This window comes from Homalodisca vitripennis, chromosome 5 (genome assembly GCF_021130785.1).
Source record: "Homalodisca vitripennis isolate AUS2020 chromosome 5, UT_GWSS_2.1, whole genome shotgun sequence".
NCBI classification, from domain to species: Eukaryota; Metazoa; Arthropoda; class Insecta; order Hemiptera; family Cicadellidae; genus Homalodisca; species Homalodisca vitripennis.
In genome coordinates this window covers 1,957,634-1,983,493 of record NC_060211.1, presented here as the reverse complement: position 1 = coordinate 1,983,493, position 25,860 = coordinate 1,957,634, and the positions used below count along the sequence as shown (strand labels likewise).

At 34.2% G+C, this 25,860-nt stretch overlaps 1 protein-coding gene across 2 annotated transcripts in view; it reads right to left on the bottom strand.

Annotated features, from left to right (window-relative positions):
- The window catches only part of LOC124361719 (putative gustatory receptor 28b), a 44,169-nt gene that overhangs the window by 593 nt on the left and 17,716 nt on the right, over positions 1 to 25,860 (bottom strand). Inside the window, exons 1-3 of one of the 2 annotated variants that reach the window (XM_046815645.1) lie at positions 4,040 to 4,318; positions 798 to 866; positions 53 to 142 (exon numbers count right to left, since the gene is read on the bottom strand). In XM_046815645.1, the coding sequence (XP_046671601.1) occupies positions 53 to 142; positions 798 to 866; positions 4,040 to 4,198 (318 nt within the window). In that variant the 5' untranslated portion in view covers positions 4,199 to 4,318. Of the gene's footprint in view, positions 1 to 52; positions 143 to 797; positions 867 to 4,039; positions 4,319 to 25,860 lie in introns of those variants that run through there. The other variant, XM_046815646.1, reaches the window with a different exon arrangement.

Sequence of the window (25,860 nt, the reverse complement as noted above, 5' to 3'; positions counted from 1 at the left end):
GATTTTTAAATTTTCCAAGCGACTTACAGACTATTTACATATTCGCACTTACAAAAAATATCAGAGTATAGTCTACGTTGAAGAATCCGTAGGCACTGAAGTGAAAATTCGTGTGAAGAATGGCCAGCGAAAAGTTAAGAAGCTAAAACACAGTTTAAGATTAACATTTTACTTAACATAAAAGGCTATTATACTAACATATTATACTAGATATATACTAAATATTACGTGACACTTTAAAATACAGGCAACCGAAAGGTCCAAATATAGTGCCAATCTCTATTCATGTTTTAAAAATCTATTTATTTGTCAAAACCTACAAATAATCTTCAATTTATAAGTTTTGAAGATTTTAGTTATAAAAATGTTCACAAACTATTGTGTTCTGTATTGAATTCAACCTGACTTAAATCCATACTCACATGTTGTCGGAAATATAAATAATATGAACCAAAAGTCCTGCAAGCATGACACCTGAAATAAGAGATACTCGCAATATCGATAACCTTTGATATCCATATCTGTAACACTTACTATTGTGTACGCGATAATTTTGTTATACATACCTACTTCCGTTTAAAAATATCACAGAAACCTATCATATTACATCATAGATATATTCTATAAGAAAATAGGCACTTTGACTCAAGAGGTCTTACAAGTGGGTATAAATAGTCAGAGTAATAGAGATTATTGATAAAGAGTTTTATATTATTTTAGTGATAAAGTTATTTAGGAAACCGAAACATGGTAATACTGATACATTTTTTATACCACCATTAAGACGAACATCTTACCTCGTCTGCAACGTCGTCTACCTTCTCCGTGGTGACGAGATCATGAATCACCGTCGCCATCTTGTTCGCCTGTGTGAAACTCGGAAAATTATTTTGTTTTCTTTAAGGGAAACAGTTTTATTTCAGAAACATATTAACATTTTTATATAACTAGATTCACGCCTGAGACGTATTTAAATTTATATATATATATATTAGGACGAGTAGATGCACAGGTTCTAACAAAATGAACTCTCCGTTAAAGAAATTAAAATACCGAACAAAGTTAAAATAATGTTTTCAGCCAAAACAGTAGCAAAGACGAACTTTGAACCTATATCGTTCTGAATTCGTTTTAATTGGCAATAAACAGTTGAAATCTGAAAAAAAACATACTTATTGCTATTATAGTTGAAGATGAATTTGTTTCGGTTATTAAATTTGTAGCGACACCGCCAAAAATAATATTCAGAATGTACAAATTTCTCACTCAACTATGAACTTAAAATATATTATAGAGAATATGTATTATATTAGTCAGTACTATATAAGTGCAAAATTCGTCTGGACCTCTAAACTAACGACACAAATTAGACGGTAAGGAAGTTCGTAGCTGAACAATAAAATTGACAAACAATTTAATATTAATTTGGTTATTGGTTGTTATAGCCCATGACTTGATAGTTATCAAATTAGTTAATTATCTGTTGGGAGCAACTTCTTGAGCAACACGTTTCTTCTAGTAACTAGCTGTTTTAAATAAAGAACAATACTCTCATGTTAAAAATGTCATATAAACTTTGTAATCGTCTTATGTAGAGCCCTATTGTATGTATAAGCTCAGGGCTCTATTCCCCAGTACCTTATAAGTGGCACGAATTTAAGATGTATACATTTTATATTTTTACTCATTTGAACTAGAAGTAATCTGTAAAATTTATTTTTGTAAGCTTTGATAAATTTTTTTGAGATTGCAAATATTATAAATAAAGTACATAAATTTTCAAATAACGTAATTTGAAGAAACCACATGAACGTTGTAGTATATTTTACATCTTTGTATAATAAATATAATTTGTAATAAATTAGCATAAATATGAATAAATGGGGCAATGTAGATGAATCGTGCAACATTTGTAAATTAATAACAAGAATTGTAAAGGACTAAAAAATAAATAACCATATAAATTTACTTTAGCAACTTATATTTTAATTAACTACATTAAATAAATATTGCGTACAATTACTAGAACTCTTCCAATGTGGTAACCAATTTACGACCATAAACTACAAGGCGGGTATGAGTCATGAGATACATCTAGAGTGTATGAGCTTTAGAATCATAACACATATGTGTATAAAATATTAGTTGTGGAAACCTATAAGTTTATGAAAGTGATAAAAGTTGTAGCTTACCTCGACAGCAACTGAGCCATAAGAGTAAATGAGCCAAAGGGAGAACATAAGTAAGTATATAAGCCATAAAATGTCTAGAAAAGTGTCACTCTGAATTATACTGTCAGTATGGTACTGACTACTCCTGAACACGTACACCATGAACATGTCGCTAATAAATGGCGCAGCATCTACTACCGTTCTGATTGAAGCAAATAATAAATAAGGAGAAAATCTTAAGTTGAATCGCTCAAGCAGTCTGATTAATGTAAAAAACAAATTGAAGATTCTTTCTATATTTTTCGTCCTATTTTTAATGTCTTTGCATTCGTACACGTCTGTTACCATTGCAGAATTCAACAACGTAGCGCACGTCTTCAAACGTTTTAAAACTCTCATTTGATACATTTGGTTAGAGACATCAAATATTACACAAAAGTTGAAAAATAAATGCCCTAGTAGAATTTGTGATAAAATTGGCATGTCGTAAGTGAGGAAAATGCAAAAAAGATCAGCAAAAATGATTACAGTAAGAATTCCATATCCCACTAAACAAATCTTTTCAGAAGATTTTACTATATAACGATCTGCAGACTGAATACTACGCATTTCTTGAAATAGTTCTGTTGCAATACTAGCGTTCTCTTGCGTAAATTTCCAAGACACTATATTTATCGTGAGAGATAATATTGGAGACATCAATTGCAAACACAAAACCAACCAGATTGTTAGATTCTTTATAGTGAGGTTTCCTCTTTGAAGTGGAAACAAAATCATGGCAGTATAGTATAAAACTGCGCTGAATAGTAAGATGAGAAAACAATGGTAAATAATTTTTTGTAAGGAAACCTTAATACCATCTTTGCTACTTTTTAAAACAGTTACTGAATAAAAATCACCGAATATATCATCCGAGTCGAAACATAAATTTAGACATTTCATGATTAGAAAACCGTTATAGCACTAGGCATTAGAAATGACAGCACAATCCATGAAGAAAATATAAGTGTTGCCGAAAGAGGATACAAAAAAACTTCTCATCATTAGAAGAAAGTTTTCCAAAAAACCAGAAGTATGGATGAGGATTCCAGCAATCGTTCATCAAATATGTAGCTCCAAGTAATTGTATTAAATTGACTATAGACGAGTAATGAAATAATTTTCATTAAATGTTACTGGTAGGGAATTAAAAGAAGTTACACAAAGTAATGATAATTGGACATTTCGTTATATATATATTATGAATAACCCTGGCAAATGTATTGTTCTCCAAGTTCACTTACACTGTAATGGATTTTACTTCCATTAATCATCACCACTTTGAGTATCTCTGTATTATTAAGTTACAGCTATTTACGCATTCGCAACTATAATTATAATTTAATTACCACAATCTCACAGGTAAGGAATTTAATATTCAATTCTTCAAATATTTATTTCTATTATTATATTATTGTATGTTATTAGTGCCTCAGTCATGAACTATACTCAGACGCTATAATGTTTAACCATATGCAACTCAGGTAAGATCTCATACGTGTTTTGAGTACATTTGATCAACTTCAAGAGGTACCCTAACAAGCGCTCCAAGGCACCTGGGTGGCTCAACAAACTCCAGCACCATGCGAGTAGGTTGTAAGTTTGAGAATACCATTCAACACCTTCGAACCATCTCTACCGAGAAATTAACGGTCATTGGGCACCTTGTGGTTTTTAATTGGTTCAGGATGTGATTGCAGAAGTGTTCGTATGGGTAAAGTGCAATAGTACGAAGTTATGTCCCCAAATCACACCATCGAAAAATATCGCGAGAAGATGGAAATGTTTAAGAAATTGATACTTTAGATTCCATAAAGATTTGACGATACCTGTAACTTGTAAGACATATCTGTAGAGTACAATATGACACGATAGAAACTGTAGGTCATCAGGAGACGCTTTGTATTGCAATAGCATCCGTCTCCGGCTTGCCGTCCTGTGATATTTTCAAACGTTGGGTTTTGTAAAATTTTTTCCGAAATTGTCATTTTCAGCTGTTGTCATAGAGATATAAATTCAAAAAAATATCTACCAGCAACAGATGGCAATGCGGAGAAACTCAATTATTGGTACTCTAGCTAGGGATATGCCAAACGGCGATAATACCGAAATCGTTGTGTAAAGCACGCATTGTGTATCCATGCTCTTATTAAAAGGACAGTAAGCAACTGTATTAACAGTTGTAGCTATTGTATGGAGATTATTTAATGATATCAAGATCCATTGTAATTACTATTGTAAATGTAGAGATAAACTTCTGCTACATAATGATATAAATTGCAATACAATATTTTTAATATAAATAAATACCAGGGAATACTAGAACATTTTTTAAACATATTGAAGTATTAGTCCTGCTCGGTATCCGCAATCAGTGAAAATGAAAGACCACGTTATAACGAAATCTGCGTTATAATATGACCAAATTCAATGTGGAATCGTACTCCACGATAGAAGCTTTTTGTTACTAGTAATATTTCGAAACAAAAAAAGCTAAACACGGGACATCCTGATAATTCATGGAATGCGGGAACGCCCAAGCCAAATGCGTAAAGCTCCCACAAGTTTATAAGCCATTTGTTTCACCTAAAACATTTTATGTATGAAATAGTTACTCTCATAACTCTCCTAAAAATTCCTATTAACAACCATAGCTTATTCTAAAAAATTAATATGAATCCTTAGACAACAAATATTAACGGCAAAAATAACTTTGAATTGCAAATAAATTATGAAATAATCTTTGTATTTCAAGACAGCAAATCATAAAACAATCATCAATGACAGTACCATAATAATGATATGTAAATACTTACCTGAATAGTATATGATGTAAAAGAATAAAATAGAATAATTACACCTAGCCTCGTAGGAAATATCATTATTTCGAGTTCAGAGAATTAAAACAAAATTGTGAATAGATTTTTCTACGAGTAATACGCACACAATACTTTTACGATTTAAAATGCTAAGCTATCTTAAAAACGGCATTACTTAAATGTATGGAAAACATTAACAGACAAAATAATGGAATCAAAGTTAACAAATATTTACAAACATAGCTTAAGAATAACCTTAATTGACTATATTATAATCTAAATCAATAGGACTAAAGAACAAAGGACCAATGAATATTGTATGATACGATAGAATAAAATAAGAGTCGCAACTTGTCTCGGAGAGCTAATGATTCCTGAGAAGTGAGCGAACTATAATTTATATTAATTTGGATCGTAAGGTAACGGATATCTTGGTACTGAACATTTTAAATAAAAGATAGAGACATTGCTGAGGATGTGAACAGTTTACAGAAAGGTTCATATGATACGATTAAATATAACAACTCATTTACGTGGTTTTCTCCACTCACGCTGCACGGCTACACGGGGTGGACTAGCTATCCAAGGGTATACTGGCAGTTACATCACTGAAACACTTCACAACAATATTAACTGGCATCGAGGGGGACAAGTGGTTAAAAAGTAACCCGCTTATCTCCAAGCCAAAATGAAATTCTACAAAATCTTACAGGAGGTTTTCTCCGCTCACACTCGCTGCACGGCTACACGGGGTGGACTAGCTATCCAAGGGTATCCAGGCAGTTACATCACTGAAAAACTTCACAGCAATATTAACTGGCATCGAGGGGGACAAGTGGTTACAAAGTAACCCGCTTATCTCCAAGCCAAAATGAAATTCCACAAAATCTTACAGGAGGTTTACTCCGCTTACACTCGCTGCACGGCTACACGGGGTGGACTAGCTATCCAAGGGTATACGGGCAGTTACATCACTAAAACACTTCACAGCAGTATTAAGTGGCATCGAGGACGAAAATTTTTTACAAGATAACCCGCATATGTCCAAGGCAAAATGAAATTCCACAAATTCTTACAGGAGGTTTTTGAGATACACCTTACCATCTTATTTTATTTTGCGTAATCACATATGACAGAGACACGCAAGACGAACAGGAGATCCACCACACGCCGAGTAAAAGAGAGAGTGTGTCCTCGGATTTACATTTCTAATGATTGAACTACTAACACCAGTTAGAGGTGGCAGATAGAGAGACCCATCTGACGCGCAGCCTTATCTTGAACAACTACTGGCAGGGAATCGTATAGTAGATGCTACGAGCGATCAAACGAACACGTGATCTCGGGGAATATTCTAAAAATTGTTTAGGTCAATGGGAAGCAATCGCCCGATTGTACATCTTTGTCCATATTATAAGACGTCCTCAGCCAACCGTAACGATTATTTAGATATAGGACACAAATATACAAATATAAATGTATTAATACAAATACATTAATGATCCACAGTAAAAATAGAAATTGATTGTTTCTAGATACATGTCCGTATTTAATGTCTTCACTAAATATTTATTACGATGGTCCTTTCAAGGTTTTCGTCAGCAGAAAGCAGAAGTGCATAGGTAAATAGGTTTTAACGAAATAAAAAACAAATAACAATATATCGGTAACAAGAAGAATCGATAGTAATGCTAAGAACACCATTGTGAATACAAACATCATTTTATATGTAGTTTGAATGCTCAAATGTGCATTCAATGTTTGAAAACTGTACGAAGTGGAAAAATAGCTATTACATGTAAGTAGAGAAGCATGTTAGGTATAGGCCTGTCATTGGATGCTGCTAGCCCTACAACATAAATTAATATTAGCGAACAAAAGAACAAATGCATAGTTTTAGGTGATATTGACAAGTTATATGCATCATGTGTGATATTATTATACCCTACAATTCCAATTTTCTGATAAATTTCAGCTATTAAATTTACGTTTTGGACAGTACGAGTTCTGAAGAAGAGGTCGAGATGTTGACGGAGGCACTGGTGACACCATATCTGCTTGCTACACAACGCCCAAAGAGAGAAAAAACTCACACAGTTGTTCCTGCTCGAAATAAACAATTTTGATATCAAGTAGAAGATGTTGGCTGTGAGAGGAAACAAAAGAAGAGGTTTGAAAATTATATTCAAATAAGGTACGTAAATCCTTTAGTCCAATCATGTTCTTACAATTACGGAAAATGCACTTTCACGTACCTACACTAAAATTTGCGATATTTTATATTTTAAAACAGAATATTGAACAAGTCACTGATATAATTGTACGAAGCCAAAGCAGATTAATTCTAAAGCACAGTAGATTGTTCCACTAATACATTTTTCTATTGAAAACAAACCATCGAGGATACTGTATATTATTCATGCTGGAATCAATGAATCATAATGAATAGAGTTTCCAATTTAACCGAATAGTTGACTGATATTGTAATAGTTCTATTGCATTCTACATTGTAGCATTTACCATATTTTTTACGTAATTTAAAACTGTAGAACAAAAAGTTTATTAATTGTTTACATTTAATAAATTGTATATGATTATATTAACAAATAGTGTAATAATCGCATATTGTAATATTATACATGTTAAGATTAGTATATTAATGAATTTTTTGTACATTCCTATCTAGTTGTTTTGGACTAGGTTAAAGTAAACAAAAAATACCAGAGCGTTGTGACAAGCCTACGTCAGGAATGACAACTACCATTTTGTGTGTCAACTATACTCCCTCTAAAACATGTACTAGACTTCATAAAAAAACTAAACATAACACTAATCATTACAATTGAACTACAGAATATAGGTCACAATACGCCTGAATTCGTCGACCAGCCACCTACGAGTGACAAAAGGCCATTAGCAAATGGCGATCGTCACGGCAGAAACGATAAAACGGAAGCGGTTACGGAATGGGCCCTGTTTGTAATATTTTTTCATGATAGATGAACTTCTTAAAACCACGCTGTGCTGCGCATTAGTTAATTACAAATATCTAATCTGATTGATAATTTTAGTTCTCTTATTTGTTCATTTTTTAGGATTGGTAACCAAAGCGGCATAATCTCGAATGATGGTTTGGTCTGCAAATTTAGTGTACGTTGCCTCCATTAATTTCCTTTAAAAAAATGGTCCCCGATGTATTACGCTGGTGTCATCCCAGTTTATGTGATGGTCTTCAAACTAACAATAGTGTGCAGTCCTCTATACTCTTTCTAAATAATCATTTTGTGTCGTTGAAAATTAATCAGTCTGTTTAATCTTTTCTAATTCAGAGTTCCCTCCCGAGATCCCTATTTTTACCTACCTGTTAGGATTTTGCAGTGATGAAAACGAAGCTACATATTGTGATACAATTTTAAAATTAAAAGAACTTAATTTCTAGCAACTGTCGTGAACAATTTAACATAAAAGACTGGTGGGATATTTTTTTAACCTTCCAAGAACCTTAAGGAAATTGTGTTGCAAAATAAAGCAAAATACCATTTAGTATATCAAAATTAATGATGTTAAAATTAATAATGCACGCACATTTAGAAACATTCAAGGATAAATACTTGCAAGATAGTATATTGACGATATTCAAGCCAATTTTAATAAGTAAACAATAGGTAAACTAATACTATTACTACTTATTGCACCTGATGGCATAACATGAGAAAATTTCATAAACGAGAATTACATAGTCAGTCAAAAATGTAAATAGGAATCTTGTACGACAGTTGACGACTATTATTCACTGTACTAGTCGTGAATTCTACGGTCTTTTTGCGTAGACTTGATCTTATTTAATGAGAATAAGTACGAGAGAGTTACGTGGTTAAATGTGGAGACATCGTCTGGCGCTGTTTGGGAAGAAACTGTAAAGCGAATGTCAGGACTCATAATAAAATAACTATCATTTAGACCGCTAATGAGACTTATAGTGAACCACACCCAACAAACATGAGGGTTCTGACACCATCTCCAACTCCATAGAGACGTCTTCTTCTCGTCACGACTCCAAGACCTGTAGAATCTTTATCTCTTACGACCACATCCACCAGCACATCCGAGTCCGTATCTTCGACTGACATTCCGCCTGCTCCTGCACCCGCTTCGCCACCACTCCAGTAATACTCCAGCCACTTCATCACACAAGGGAGAAGACTTATCGGTCGAAATCTCAATATTGAAAAAAATAACGAAATGCGGGACCTTTCTAGACCACGCCATCATTTAAGAACCAAATCTTTGAATCAGACGCATCGATCTCCTATAATAAGGAACATAGGTCAGCGACTCAAGACTATAGTGTACAGTGTGATTTATCCTGCTCGTCTGAACCTATTGCAACACGTACCTACACACACGTGTCAGCTCAGTGTGACCTGAAGACCACCGGGCAGCGAGGATGGAGTTGGAGGAATCAGGGCGGAGTTTAAGAGCAACAGTGGAAGTTTAGGAAGCAGAAAGCCATTGCTTAAAGCTCGAATTAAATCCTGCAAGTGTGCTGAACAATCACGCCAACCATGGAATGTCGCAGCAAAACAGATAAATGTCTTCCATTAACAACTCAAAATAGATTTGAAGTGCTGCAAATACAAAATACAAAAAACACCGCCAATAGCGTGTCGTTTAAAAAAGATTAAAAAAATCTCAAAAGCACCGGCTGTCGCAGGCAAAATCATCTCTCAACTGCGATATATTTTAAGGAGAAGCGATAGTCACACTCATCACATCGCAAGTCTTACAGGAGGACTAGTCGACTCTACTTCGGCCACCGGTGTTTGCAAACTTGGCACCCACCAACTAGACATTGTCAGCCTGCCTCCACCTGCCAGCACTGACGGCATGGCTACCAGCGTGCTACCAGCAATCTGGAGCAGTACATTACCATTAGACCAGCCGACACTTAAGTAGTAGTCACCACTATCCCACATCGCTTCGTCCTTCAGGATCCTGACATCAGGATCGTGAATGCTTTCGTCGAAGAACTGGCTGCCAGACATGACATCCAAGTGCTTCGTCTTGACATCATTAGCCAGAAGTACTTCACGAGAAATGGTCTACACCTGTCGATGCGTGGCAAGGGACTGCTGGTAAGGTGCATGTCTACGCCCAGAACTCGCTCCGTTTGACAGACAGCAGACTATCAGCTATCGCTCCTGCGCCTCAACTGTGCGCCGGCAGAGCGGTTCCTCCGGTAACGCCACCACCGGTACCGACACCCTCTCCATTACCCTCATCTCTAACGCCTTCTCAGTCACTTTTGGGATCAGCGTCTTAACCTCTCCAACAACGTCCGAACCCCTCACTCTGCCACAGAACACCATTGCTGAAACTGAAAAATCTAAGCTTATTCAATTGCAGATACAACCTGCACATCCACTCAATCTACTTCCAATTTTAAGAAACACATTTCAGTACGAGTAAGGTCGATGAGCTTACTCTCATGTGCGAGTAGCTCATTCCAGACTTGATAGTTGTGATCGAACACGGTTTTAACAACAGCGATATCGAAAACTTTAAAATTCCAGATTATAAATGGGGAAATTCTTCTGCCGTAACTCCTTGAAAGGAGGACGTGTAGCAATATTTATGAAAACATGAGTTCTCCTTTTCCCCTCTCACTTTTTCAACCCTACAGACAAAAACTATGAGCTTAATGGAGTAAAACACAAAACCAAACACTCTCATATTGATGTGATTGGTCTATATACGTCTCCCAACGGAAACAAGGAATCCTTTTTTCAAACTTCAATCAGATTTTGACTGACACGACAGAGAAAACAAGCGGTTTCATAGTTATGGAAGACTTCAACATTGAAGTCTTAGGTGTCGATATTCCCATGAAAAGGAGATTAGCTGACTTGCTGAGTTGGTTTGGCCTAAAATGGTTGATTAACTCTCGAACAAGAGTGACGGCCAACTTAGCGATCGCGATTGACAATGTCATGATAGATTTGACAGACTTTGAGCTCTTGGTGGTCAACACAATCATTTCAGACCATTATGACCAACAGGCTATCATAAATTTTCACGAGCCACAAAGGGGACCCATCACAAAGAAAATATTCAGAGATACAAGGCCCACAAACAGCATTGCTCAAATTTATAATGGGAAAAGAAAGTTGAAACTTTCTGAATTCTGAGGAACCCCTTGAGCTGTAATTCCAAAACATCGAACAAACATTTAACTTACATCTACGTTTCCTGTAAGGAAAACAAAAGCAAAGCCTAAGAAACGAAAACATCGCATGGATTACTAAAGGTATCGTGGTTTTTAGAGTAATTTTAGTTTTTTTAGGAAATTAAAAAGCACAAAAATAGTTCAAATGAATTTTTTTAAATTAAAAACTAATTTATAGAAAAGTTATCAAAGCTGCGAGAGCCTATGATGTAAACAAAGCTTTCCTAAAATCAAAAACGTCTAAAAACCGCATGGGCCGTTATCAAAAATAAAGATTTATTAACTGGCAAACCGATTAAACTAAAAAAATATAAGCTCACCAATGAGTCTTTAAGGATAGCTGAGGAGTTGAATAAATTCCTTTTCTCGGTTGGAGCTGAAGTAGGACATCGTCCTCCACATAGAAAGCATGTTTACCCATCAGTGCAGAGTCAAATAGCGTAATTGGCTCTGGTCCCAGTATCAGAGGAGGAAATTGCTAGAGTAATAAGAAACTTTCCATAAAAACGGTCTAATTACTCAAATCATGTTTCAACTTTTCTCCTAAAAAGTGCTCTAAGCATTTGTTGGGGCCGCTCGAACGCCATCAACTTCTCTTTTCACTCGCAAACGTTTCCTTCCTCTCTTAAAATCGCCAGTCACTCCAATCTTCAAGAAGGGCGATCCTTCAATAACTCTTTATGAAAAGGTCCTAGATACTTAAAACATGGTACAGAGGTTCCTCATGGTCCAAAGAAGAATGTTATGGATTTTAATGTCAACTGATAATTCATCTATTTTTTATCTTTCACTTAAGGGTCAAATTTTTTTTCTAAGTTGACTGGACTCTTGTTTTTTAAGTGAATTTTGTTTATAGTTCATTTTTAGGTTAGAGTTGGCCAAACATACTTGTAATTGTGGTCAACTAATATTCCTGTTTGTAAATTCTTTTCTCATTATACTGTATATTCTATACTGTATGTTGTAATTTTTAAAGGAATAAATTTAATTATAAATGTAAAATGGCAGCTCGTCTGTCTGTGTGCGTTACCTCTTTTTTTACGTTTTGCCGGATCGTTCGATGATGAGTTGGATCGGTTTACTCTTTTACTATACCTTTTTAAATTGACGTACATATGTTTGGATATTCATCTAAGTATAACGGAATAGCGTGTTTTAATTTATAACTGCAACTACCCACAGTACTCAAAGTTCACTCAATTATTTATGGTGAAATATACAGGTTAGCAAAACCCCTAAAACCTAATGCCCTCTTTTTAGATTACTTTAATCAGAGCATGTTGTTCTATATACTTTCATAAGTAGGTATAATACAGGCGATATTTCAGTTTTTTAATATAAAATAGTATTAACAAAACAGAGCTAGGTGAAATTAATGAATCCCTGGTGTAGGCAAAAGAAGTGACCAGACATTATGTCCGCAGCCAATTATATACACTTTTGTAGAAACAAAGGATATGGAAATATAAAATGTAGTACTCCATTCATACACATCAAACCAACTCAATTATTGGATTTATTTATAAATTATATATTGGTAACATAGAAATATTAATATACAGCTAAAAAATGTATAACTAGTAAGTAGGGAGAACGCCATATAGGAGCGAGCCAATTTAACTATAGGACCCGATAGTGGGTACATACCGAACGATATAAAAATTATAACTCTAATTAATTTATGTAAAAATAAAGATGATGCATGAGAATTAGTTTGAAATTTTAAATAGACAAAGTACTGTCTAAGGAACCTATCAAATCCTGATAATTGTTAACACACAAACAGTTACTACTCAAACACTACACCAAAGAACTACGAAACATATGTTTTAATAGAAATTATTAACGTTACTGTTGATAGACGTAAAATCATAAGCTTATATATTGTAAATTTAATGGTAAGGGTAATAATTATATTTTACGGCCACTCAATCTAGCCTAATTTATCTCATGAGTAAATCAAATAAACCTAGCAAGTCATTCAAGATTATATAGGCACGACAATTACCATACATGAATATAAATATCAAGGAGTTAATGATATAAGACTTAGTACTAATACATATCGAAGCATAATTTACAATGTTTACTACATTTTTGTTACTTATTTATGTTTTTGTTTACGAAAATACAGTAATCACGTAATAATAAGCTAAAAGAAGAAATATTTCCTTTCATTTGGTAAACTATGCACAGTTTATTCAAGTTAATAATACCATAAGAGTTCTATAATAAATTAATTAGGACTAACATTCACTATTTCTTAATAATTTATATTTCAGATTTTACTTGTAATATAATCTAATTGAATCAATGAAGGTTAAAAGTTAATTTATCAAGTGCTTCGTCAGCTACAGCCATTTTTATGAGAAAGGGGTAGCTTAAATTAAAGGACAATGTAGTTTGAAAGAGAGAATAAAAGGGACATCACTACAACTGGGAAACCATCGCTCACGCTAGGTCACTCAATAACAGGACAATTGTTGCTGTGTATCTGATTTTTGTTCCAGTAAACAATGCACTGTTCGAAATCTATATTAGCTTGATATCACCATCAAACAAGTTCATTGCTTAAGCAGGTCAAATTCAAATACTACGTTTTAGAAACCAGACTGGGAGAGACTAGTTTTATAATTATCGAATATATATGTAATTAGCCTAGCGTTAGCGAAGCCCACAACTTTGTAAAAATTGTATTTTTTATGTATATCTGAGTGACTGTCCGCAAGATATCTCATGAAAGAACTTATAGACTTTACATTTTGCATAAACATTCATTTATGTAATGGTAAGTCGAGATCAGAAATACGCAAGTCACACCACTGAACTTGGCTAAGCACTATCGAATATTTTTTCACTGGGTAATGATGATAGCTACGAGAAAATGACAGACAAAATTGAGTAGGCCTACAAGCACATGAAATTTTTACATTTGTGACATAGTAACACATGTGGCTATTGACTTGAAATTTGCATCTAAATTCAACATACCTGTTACGTCACACGTGTGCCGTTATAACACGGTATCACTTGTAATGTAATATTTATACTACGCAAAATGTAAAATAATGAACAAGTGAGCAAACAACTTTACAGGATACGGATAATGAAAGAAATAATGCTTAACTTATTAAAGTATTAACTATAGGCCTAGATAAATACCTGTTTTACATCGGCTTAAATAAATTTTTGATTAAGTTTTTCTCAACTGAATATGACTGACTCTCTACAGCAAGCCAAATATATGTGAAGAATTTTGTAGGTCATATTTTGACTCGATATAAATGAAAAACATAAATTTTATTCATAAATTATATTTTTTTAAGTAATTACAATAATAAACAAGTATTTGTATTTATATCTGTCCCATCCTAAACTATTTTTGAGACATCTTATAGTATTAGTGTACGTATTCACGTTTTAAATGTATAGATAATATATTACATTAAATTACAAGAGTCACCATAAAGTCCCTTTTAATTTTACTTCTACTCAAGAAATGTGGAAGAATTTACTCAATCTATCTGGGGAATAAAGAATGAGGGGAGCTCTACTTCGGTCACTATGTGTGCTTATAGATATGTCTGGAACAATACAGAAAACATAAATGTGTCTAGTTAATAACACCTAGGCTATACCACTTTATGATCTGAATTTCTTGTCAAAACATAGAATACACAATACTTTATAAGAATACAACAGGAATTTAATAATAACTAGATTTAACGGTGCATTTAATGAACTCATTAAAAGTTGGAAATAAGATAATTTAACGACAGTCTTTATTAATAAAAAGTGTCATTACAGCAATCTTACTTGCATTTATCCTATGTTTTACGTTCAATAAAATTAAATTGCAATAAAAACACATTTATGTGAGAGTACTTTTTATTTTCGTATGTAGTATAAGATTTTTTAAATAAAATCTTATAAATATTGACAATAACAAGGAAAAAAATAGTAGTCTTTGATCCTCTATTTTTATTGGTCTTTTACGAGTTTAGTATTTATACAATTAAAAAAATCTAAACTATCATATTTTTATATTTTTCGGTGTACACTTTAATTGTACACATTTGCATAACGCAACCTGATAATATTGAATGCTATTGAGTTAAGAAGATTAATTGAGTTTCAGTATCAGTAATAACAAATGCTATAGTCAAACAATTAAGGTTGAACCCACCAAATCAACTCAGGTCAATTTAGCCACGACCAGTAAACAACTCACGCTGATTGTTCCAGTATTACGTCACAAATATGATGGTAGTGACTCATCATTGCCGCATACCCAAGGCAGCTGTATTGGTCCAATTTGTTCAATCTGTACACTTCTGACTTTCCAAGCTGTGTGCAGTATTATACTCCTCATTTATTCGCGGATGATTGTCAGCTGCATTGTTCTTATGACCTGGACTATTGGTCAAATTAATTTTGATTTACTCATTGTGAGTCTGCGGTCAGTGACTAATGGTCTTCAGCTCAACACAGACAAGTGCACAGTCCTTCACGTAGCCCCACACACTATTTTACAGACCATCGGCGAGACTAATCTACAGATCAGGCTGTGTGGCAGTAGTCTGGCAGTATGTGACAAAGTGAAGATTTTGGGAGTCATACTTATTCAGGCCTCACTTTTAGTCACCACGTAACATATGCTACACAGCGTGCATTGGGTAGACCGAGAAGACTGCATGGATTTAGAAGTATGCTTTCAGAGTCCACAAAGCTGCAGATCATGCAGTCACTCATAATGTCAGTGTTTTATTACTACTACCCTGTATACGGAAATAGTATCTCACGAGAAAGATGCTTGTAGAATACAAAAAGTGCAAACTAGGCCGTTAGGTTAATTTTTTTTAATAATGAAGAATTTGAAGAATGAATAAAAAGAAATAAGAACATGTATCCCCCATTAGAGAGAAAGTCTGGTTGGCCCCAATGGAATACGTAAATGAAATGAAATATTTCTTTATTTGCGGCGAAATTAGGGCCTCATGGCCCTTTCTTACATTTAACCTCATATAAAAACTAGAACAAAATATTTTTATTTTTAAATAATAATAAAACTAAATATTGCATTGTAAACATTTTCAATATGAACAAAAAGTAAAAATTTATTTAAATATATAAAATAAAAAATGTATAACGATAAAAAGGTATATAAACATATTTATAATCACATAATCACACTCAAAATAATAACATGTACTTGTATATAATTAATATAAGAAACACAACTCACACACTCACACATCTCACACTCTCTACTCATGCCAGTGCAACCGCAGCGAAGAGACCTATGCCGACCACGCCCCAACCATCCGCCCCAGATAGTGCTCTCTCAGCGATACGTATGCAGTGTCCTGACAAACTACATGACTCACAAAGTCCTATGTCTTGGAGGGCCTCGGTATCTTGGACACAAACTGTCATATCGGGAAGAGATCACTCAGCCAAAGGAGCACCAGCTAAGACCGAAGGCTTCACTTTCCTCAAGTGCGGCATGAGGACGGGAGGAGAAGTGTCACCTACTTTGGCCCAACCTTGTATATTAACCTCTCTTAAACCATAAAGTGTTATGCTGTTAGCATGTTTAAAAATAAAATGAAAAGATTATGCAACACCAGCAACTAAGATGTTAACAAAGTATTTCCATATTAAGTAGTGATTTATTTATATGTGTTTGTAGGTTTTCAAACATTGATATTTTTATTTATATACATTTCATTTCTGTATTTTACTAGCCTTAAAATATTTAATTTATAGGGTTTTGACTGTTTTGTTATCTTTGTGATAGTTTGTGTGTTTTTATGTATGTTATCGTTATTTAGTTGATAAGTAGTTATAAGGCATATACCATTTGACGCAACGTATTCTGAAAACAAATTATGTACTCAGAAACGCTTAAGAAATAAAACCATTTTTAATGAATGTATTGGAAAAGCCTATTCAATTTCACAGCCGAATTTATTGCACGATATTGTCAGTAAAAAAACACTCTTTTTTGTTGGATTAATGATTTAGAAGAGTTTATTTGTTTTGCATTATCCTAATTTTGTTTGATTGTGTTAATAGTTCAGTTGTAGTCAATTAAGCTTTAGAATTTTACTAATCGTACGTTTCGTACAATATTTATACGAGGTACAGTAAATAGTGAACTGTAAAACAGATTTAAGAATATGTTAAAAAATCTTAAATGTATTTTACAGTTAATGTCCTAGAGGACTTAAATAACTCTACATTCAGATCCAGCATACTCCAAAGGTTTTCTACATTTCAAAATTATTTGTCCGTCTTAAAATTGTTAACACACTTTGTGTATCACTCATTAGCCTGTAGTAAATATTCAGAAGTTTGTGACGACCTTTTACTTCTGTGCAGGGTTTTAGATTTAAAATCATACTTTTAATGGTTATAAATACATTGGAATTATTGGATTTCTTTGGGTGCTTTACCGCATAAAAGGAACATTAAATTTTAAGTAATAAATGAAATAAATTTCAAAACAAATCAGCTTGTGAATAAGTTACTCATAAACCGCTTTAAATGAGGTTACTTAAGATAGTTAGCCAAATATTTAGTTACTATGCGAAATGAATTCAACTGTTACATTTGATGATTAAATATCGCTTAAAAATTAATGATGTAATATTAAATATAACAAAGTTATGAAAGAAATCGTATTACTTGTTGTATCAAGATTCTTTTACAGAAGCCTTCATTCCACAAGCTATTGAATTTCTCTCACAAATAATGGAAGAGTTGGGTTTATAAGAGGGAGTCTTGTCTCCAAATTAAGGGAAGGGCTCGGTCGGGTGAATATAAGGGCAACTTGAAAGAAGAGAGATAACGGCCGACATTGCAGCTTTATTCGTCATCCTGTCCTTATTGGTTTCTTAAACAATCTAATAAGGTTAACTTCACATCCTATTATCTGGTTTATTATTTACTGTCTTTAATTTTAAAAATATTAGAACAGATCTTCAGCACAATGGAAAATCTATACTTTAAATACTATCATACGAAGGTGACATAATTTTGTTTGTTATTTATTTGCGGTAACTAAAATTTTATTATTTTACAATATAGGCTAACGGTTTGCAAGTTACAATTTTTTTACCTTGTTTTGGACTGCACACGTTTACATCTCCACATAATTGGTAAACTTCATTCTCTTTATTTTATTCCAAATGAAAGAGCCAAACCAACTTTGATTATTTTCCCTACTATGCTCATTCTAAAATATCGTTATCGCTCTTATCTTCAAATTAACGATAAACAGTTAGCATTTACTGCATTGCAAATGTCAGTAAACCATTCTGTAAATAGTTATTCATTCACACATGCATCCAAAATTACACTTTCACACATTCACTCAAGCACACTCTCACTGACCCCAGATCCTACGCCTCTCATAAATTTCAGCGGCTCATCACGAACTCATCGACAGAGTAGAACGCTCTAGATACCAATAGGCGTTTTATACGAGTTTTGAATTGGTTTTTATTGTTGGAGTTCTTTATACTTTCCGGGAGCTTATTGATCAATCTGATGCCAAATTTTTGAGGCAGATGCTGCGTAAGCGTCAGTCTGTAATGTTGGGCTCGATAGTTGTCCCTGACTATTGTCTCATATCGGTGTATGTCCTACCCCGGACCAAAGTTTTTCTTGCAGATCGGACATGATATATTTTCGAACTCCATTTATTAAAGAAAAATTTTTATGTATGGAGTTTCACTATTTACTAAAATATCTTTTTATTTAAAAGAAATTGTTTGCTAAATTTATATCATTCTCTTTCGGTCTTTCTAAAACTTCAAAAGTATACTCTTTCGTTGCTGAAAAATCCCGATATCTTCCGTAATAATCTTTATAATCATACACATAATACCCTAAATAGTTGTATAATAAAGTGAAATCACTACAATTTATTTTAGTTGTTGAAATATAAACATAAACATTTCTGCTGAAAAATTTATATCTCGGCAGATATAACTTCATAATTTCAATTTATAACAAAAAATCGTTCTGTATAAATGAATGAAGTGTATAATGCCAACTGTTATAAATGTTATAATAGAGGAGAAATTATTGATAAAATATATTTGATTTTTAGAGATTGTAATTTAATTTTGTATAAAAGACCTAAACCTAAGAAAAGAAAAAAAAACAAATTAACACCTTTGAATAATCTGCTTAGAAAGTTGGAAAGTGGAGGTGAAAACAAAACAATTTGTTATAGATTTTAAAAAGAAGAATAAACATTTTTACTTATCTCTAAGAAACATTTATGAAATCAATGCACTTTTTAAAGAATATATTTCGTTTGTAGGTATCAGTACACGCATTTATTATGAAAAGATATTACCTGTGTTTTTCATTATCTAGATGTTGAATTTCTTTATGATTTTAAAACTGAAATCCTCGATGATTTTATAGTAGCCTACACTTGGAAAAGATAAATAATTAACCTCTCTCTCTCTCTCTCTCTCTCTCTATATATATATATATATATATATATATATATATATATATATATATATATATATATAGAAACATGGGAAATTGCTGTATTAATCATTACAAGAATAAAACGAGTTCCAAATCAAGTAAACTTGCTATAGTAATTTATTGATACTTTTTCTTCTTTATGGCGCAGCTTATTGCCATGCACTTAAGCGTCAAGTACATTTTGCTCATCCGGGAAGTACGGATTAAGCAGTTCTACAAACCGTCGAAAACCGATCAGGTCCTTCTGGGGAAACTCGCTACCCTTGTCCAAACTACCAAGGGTCAACGAGCAGCTGTTAGCAGTTTACTTTGCTTGTCATACATTCTATGCAGTACATACCATAAGCATACCATTTCTACCATAGCATACCGACTAAGAGGATGCTTTCGCAGGTGACCATACCATAGGACCATATCCCGAGAAGACACCAATCTACTTAGTGAGACGAGGTCATTCACAGCCCTAGAGGAAGCCGACGTAAACCTAGTATGCTCATTTTCAGGGAGCCTTTACCTTTTCTCATGTTCAGTATGACAACATATTCCGAGACAGCACCATAGGATTGACTGTAAGAAATTCCACAGCACGGTTGAGGTCCCATCATATTTGACCCTGAGCCAAACTTAACCACAATATTAGCTATTTCGTTCCCAGAGATCCCCTCATTTTCAGTAACCCACAAATATGATTCTGGCAAGCAAAGAACCTACTTGATAGCAATTCTATGAAGGTTTAGAGTTGAACACACGAGCGTCCAACGCCATTAATACTGCCTGGCTATCTCTGAAATTGCTAATCGACTAACTCTTGTTAAATCGTATAATTCGCAGACGAAGATTCTCACAAGTTCAATCCAGATGTCTGTGGCTTCTGCCTCAAAGATTACGGGATAAGGACCCATATGGACAATCAGCTCACTACATGGTCTCTGCCCCCAAAATCCGGCGCCTTCGCCACTATTTGTTTTAGAACCGCCTGTAAACGTTTCAAGCACGGCTGGTGGAAGATGTTCGTTCCCTCCGACCAAGACACCCTAAAAGGTATGACAATATTGAAGGTTTCGTCGAAGGAAAAGATTTGTGGCATCTGATTAAACACCATGTGCAGAGCATTTTCCTGAATCAGGATGCTAATTCTGCAGTGACTCTGCTGAAAACAGTAGGCACTCCTCCTGGCCATAGCACAAATGATAGTTTCCATGGGCCGAGATTGAGGCAGCAGTGTAGAGCTGAGCTCGGCGCCCTTGGAAAAACTTCACTGAGAGTAAGGCTTCAACCTTTGGATACCAGCTACTGTCATCTTGGGGTCCGTTTTCGAACACCTGTAAACAGCCCCAAAAATTAGTGCAGGTCAAACCACAGAGACATACCTTATATATAAAATTCTCGTGTCACAATATTAATTAGCGTACTCCTTCAAAAAGGTTTTACCTATTTTTATCAAATTTTATATGCATATTCAGTAGGTGAGACAATCGGCTACTATCTATTTTCCATAACTCGAAAGGTTCAGGGTGATCCACCAATGTAAAAGACCACAATTTCCAATCGCCCGCATATTATAAACTGCAAATACGAGACAGTTACGTTTGTTATATAGCCAAACTCCGTTTGAAGGCGCTAAGTTAAAATATATATATAGTAAAGTACATGTATGTGTACCTTGCGTCTTTTTAATTTGGTTGTTTCTCGCAGGACACCTCAACCTACAAAAAATGTAAATCTTCTATCGTTCAATTTCCAAATATGAACAGTAATTAGCATCATTAAGAAATTTTAGTAATTTACTAAACGTTACTTGAATTTATGTGTGTCTGTAAAATTAACTAAATTTGTTTTATTCAAGCATGAACTATTCAAACAACTGCATTGAAATGTGACATGGAGATTCTTAACCTCCCCGGGATGAATATATGAATATTCCTATTTCTAAAATCTCTCCGGGTATTCCCCAGTGGTCTTTAAAGTGATAACATAATCTCTCTAAAGTTCTGAAATATTAAGTAAAAGAGCATTTATAAAGTCATAAAATGTTGTGTGAAAATATTGTTTATTATTTTAAATTTCTTCATTTATAGTGAGTAAACATATTTTTAACGTCGTTTTAGATCTCAGCAATTGGGTAAGTATTTATCTATTTAAAAAAAATATGCAAAAGCATAATAAGGGCAAAATTTGAAACCGAAGAATCCCTTTGATGCAGTCGGAGAACTATGTTAGAAGAAAATTCGCTGGTCAGTGATTTTGAACTACTGTACTAATTCCAGCTCTAAATGTTCTAAAATAATAACACTTTTTTCAATTAAAAAGGAAACAAACGCTTAGTGTCATTGTTAACGCACTTTTAGCTGTGCATTTTAGTTAAATATTAAGTATTAGATCTAAAAGATAATGTTCCTATGTAGCAAAGTAAATTAGAATATACAGAAATATAAACTTTTAACGTCTTTTCTTGTTTTTATATATATATATATCAGAAAAGAGGCAAAATCAGTAATTGAGAAAATACTAATATTAAAGTAAATACAATGACCATAAATTAAGTTTTAATAATTTTTTCTTTATCTTGGGAAGAAGAGGAATTCAACATTAGCGTCGGAAAAATAGTTCATAAGTACCAGAAGTCTTCATACGGGTTTGCACCGTAGTTTGTAGAAAAGTTTACGACTGCATGTTTAGCTACAATCTTCTTAGGCAACGCAATATAGCTGGACCCTCTGAGTGGTTTGTAGCGGTTTATCCTGATCTCAAGGTGGACGATTTTGTGCAAGGTCCAACCGGATCCCTTGGCGTAAAACTCGTCCATTTCGGCCAAGAGCTTTTCTTCTGCTCGCTTAACGTACTCATCAATGTCTGTAGTCGGGAGAATTACGGTGTTGGCGGAGTTCATTGTCTTAAACTCGTCTTTATTGCTGACCGGCTTTGTGTACTCGACTTCAAACACGAGGTTAGCTTTGATGTTGTGTTCATCGACGTGTTGTGCGATTTTGCGTGCGATCGGTTCTCTGAATGTTCCCAAGAACGTTTTAGGGTCCTTGATGCCATGACGGTTTTCAATGTCATACGTTTTCATGCGACCCTTAAACGCCTTGTCGATCTCCGTAATCTCGTCGTCGATTCCGCGGCCGATGGCAGATGTGCTAGCTGATGTGGAGCTAGTACTTGGTTCAAGACGTGGACCTTTTGGTGGTGGTTCTGAAACGGTAGCTGGAAGAGTGTAGTTTTTGTTCTTTCGCTTTAAAACGTCTGGTGAATACTTCTTGATGTGACGGCTTAGGTTTGATATGGTTATAGGCTGTTGGCAGTGCGGACACGGTGTCTGAGGCTGTACAGTCGTTTTAGCTGATCCACATACCTTTATATGGCGAGCCATGTTGGAAGTCGTTATTAATGTGTTGCAGTTTACACATTCCTTCTTAACATTTGGGACAGGACGTGGTACTTGCACATGACAATCACGTCCACTTGCTTTCTCACACTTGACGGTGTTGCGGTGTCGTGCCATGTGGGACTTGGACACTGTTGCACCACACACATCACAACTGGAACTAGCCATTTTCGTCTACTTAGTAACTCGGCACTACCACAATCACTGTACAGTATAATAAAATAAATAAAAATGCCTTTATTTATAAGCGTTTCTCAGTACAATAATACTGTTTTACAGAACAACTTAAGTCGTGTAATGACCTTAAATAATAAATAACAAAAATGTTTGATTAAAACAGAAAGGACTTTACTATACTAAATACTAAACTCACCAAAGTGAGGATACAATGCACTCTAACACAACAACAATATCGAATACGATCATTTAATATAGTCACCACTTGTTGCGCACTACTGACTCACGGCGTTGTCTAACTCGACTGAGGTTGATGCGAGGGACGGGCCGGCTTATATAGGCCGAGATGACGTCAATGGGTTTTCCATTGACGTCAACGGTGTTGTGCATGTCTCGACAAGCGTGTGGCGCCGGTCTGTCTGGGGGTCAGGGGTCGCCGATTGACGTCACCGCGCTGCTGTGTTCAGGTGACCTTTGGACTCGCACACGTGACCACCGCTGCCAGCTTAGGTTAGGTTAGGTGACCTTTGGACTCGCATACGTGACCACCGCTGCCAGCATAGGTTACGTTAGGTGACCTTTGACCTCGCCCTCGTCCCGCAGTCGTCTTTGGGATGTTGGTAAACCGGCGGAACATATCTACTGACATCCATGTAAGGGTTGCGTGAAAATTGAGAGGGTGGAACAAATAAAGTATCTGGGGGTTATTCTGGACGAAAGGTATAGTTGGAGGGAACACATTTTGAATGTGAAAAACTATTTAAACAATTCGTTGAAGAAGTTTATTTTCTTCAGTATTTATGTCCAATATCTGTCTTGAAAACTATTTACTATTCTATAATTAACTCTAAATTGCAATATGGTATTTCATGTTGGGGAGGGGCCTATTATTATATTATTCGACCTATTATTATAAATCAAAACAAGATCATTAGGGTTATTGTCAGAGCTAATCAGCATGATTCTTCTTTTCCTCTTTATATTCAGCTTGGAATACTTCCGCTTATATATTTGTACATTTATATGGTACTCAGGATATTTTTCTCAAGAGGCGGCCACACACTGGGAAATGTAAATGTTCACTCGATTAGGTTACACATTTTAAACCGAGTAACTATTCCTTTCCCTAAATTAGAAGTTTACAAACGTTTTTATACATTCATAGCTCCGAAGCTCTATACCAAATTACCTTTCGATGTGTCCTCGTCGAAAACATTGGGTACATTCATACAAAGTTTGAAATGTTGGCTTTTTACAATAATTGTTATTGTAGAGCGACTCATAAATTAGATATTTTTTTGAATACTTGTTTTATTTCATGAGTGTGTAATGGTTACATCTTTATCTATTGTGTCTAAGTATCGTTGTAGTGTCTTTGTATGTGTGTTATATGTTTTAGTAATGTATGTGTTTGTAAATTTGTTTATGTGTGTATTTGTATGTATGTGTGAATGTGTATAAATGTATATGTATCTGTATGTGTGTGGATTTATGTATATGTATTTATGTATGTGAATGTATGTAGTAATTTAATTATTTTTATTTGTTGTGGTAATGTAATGTATTGCATTTCATTATGAAATCCAATTTAATTGTATGCTTTGTTTTAAATATTGGTATGGTTTATTCATTACTCTAATTATGTATATTTTACTCTGAAAGAGGAGCTGCCAGGCCCATCTGCCTTAAATTAATTAGTGATGGCAACCTCAACTCAGCTAATAGCTCAGAGGTGCCTATCCATTGTACTTTTATATACTTTTTTGATGTAATTTGTGTGTGAACAAATGATTGTAATGTACTTTGGAAATAAAGATTCTTTATTCTTGATATATATATATATATATATATATATATATATATATATATATATATATATAAAATTTAACTTCAATAAACATTGAATCCCGGCGGATCAAGTAATTGTTTGATTCAATGTTTATTGAAGTAAAATTATATATATATATATATATATATATATATATATATATATATATATATATATATATATCATGGCCAGGAACTATGGTATTCTGGAATTTTTAAAGGAAGAAATTTTGATGCTAGTAACTAACAGAATAAATGAGCCTGTATGGGTTTTACACATCGATTGACAAAGAGATTTAATTGGAGCTGCCAAGTAACCTAAACTTACCACAGCTAGAGAACGCCTAGATACGGTTGAAAGTTTAGGATAATTTAGAGGCATGTATTTACTTGGTGACATAGTTCGGAATCTTCTAAAGACTGCCATCCACTAAGAGCTTGCAGTCTGATACTTACTATTTGCCCAGAACTATCAGAGACTATGAGCTTAGAAAGTGGAATATCCTCGAAGCCTAAATACTTTTAAAGAACAGAAATTTTTAAAATAATAATTTGGTGTTCAAAACTACCATTAGTTAATCCACCTGGAGTTCCGAAACTTTTAGAGTCTGGAGTGTTTTACATGACTTAAGTTACCAGTCATTAGGTGCTCCCATAGGCAAAGTGCCCACCACAGTCACGAAGGTGTCAGTGAATGAT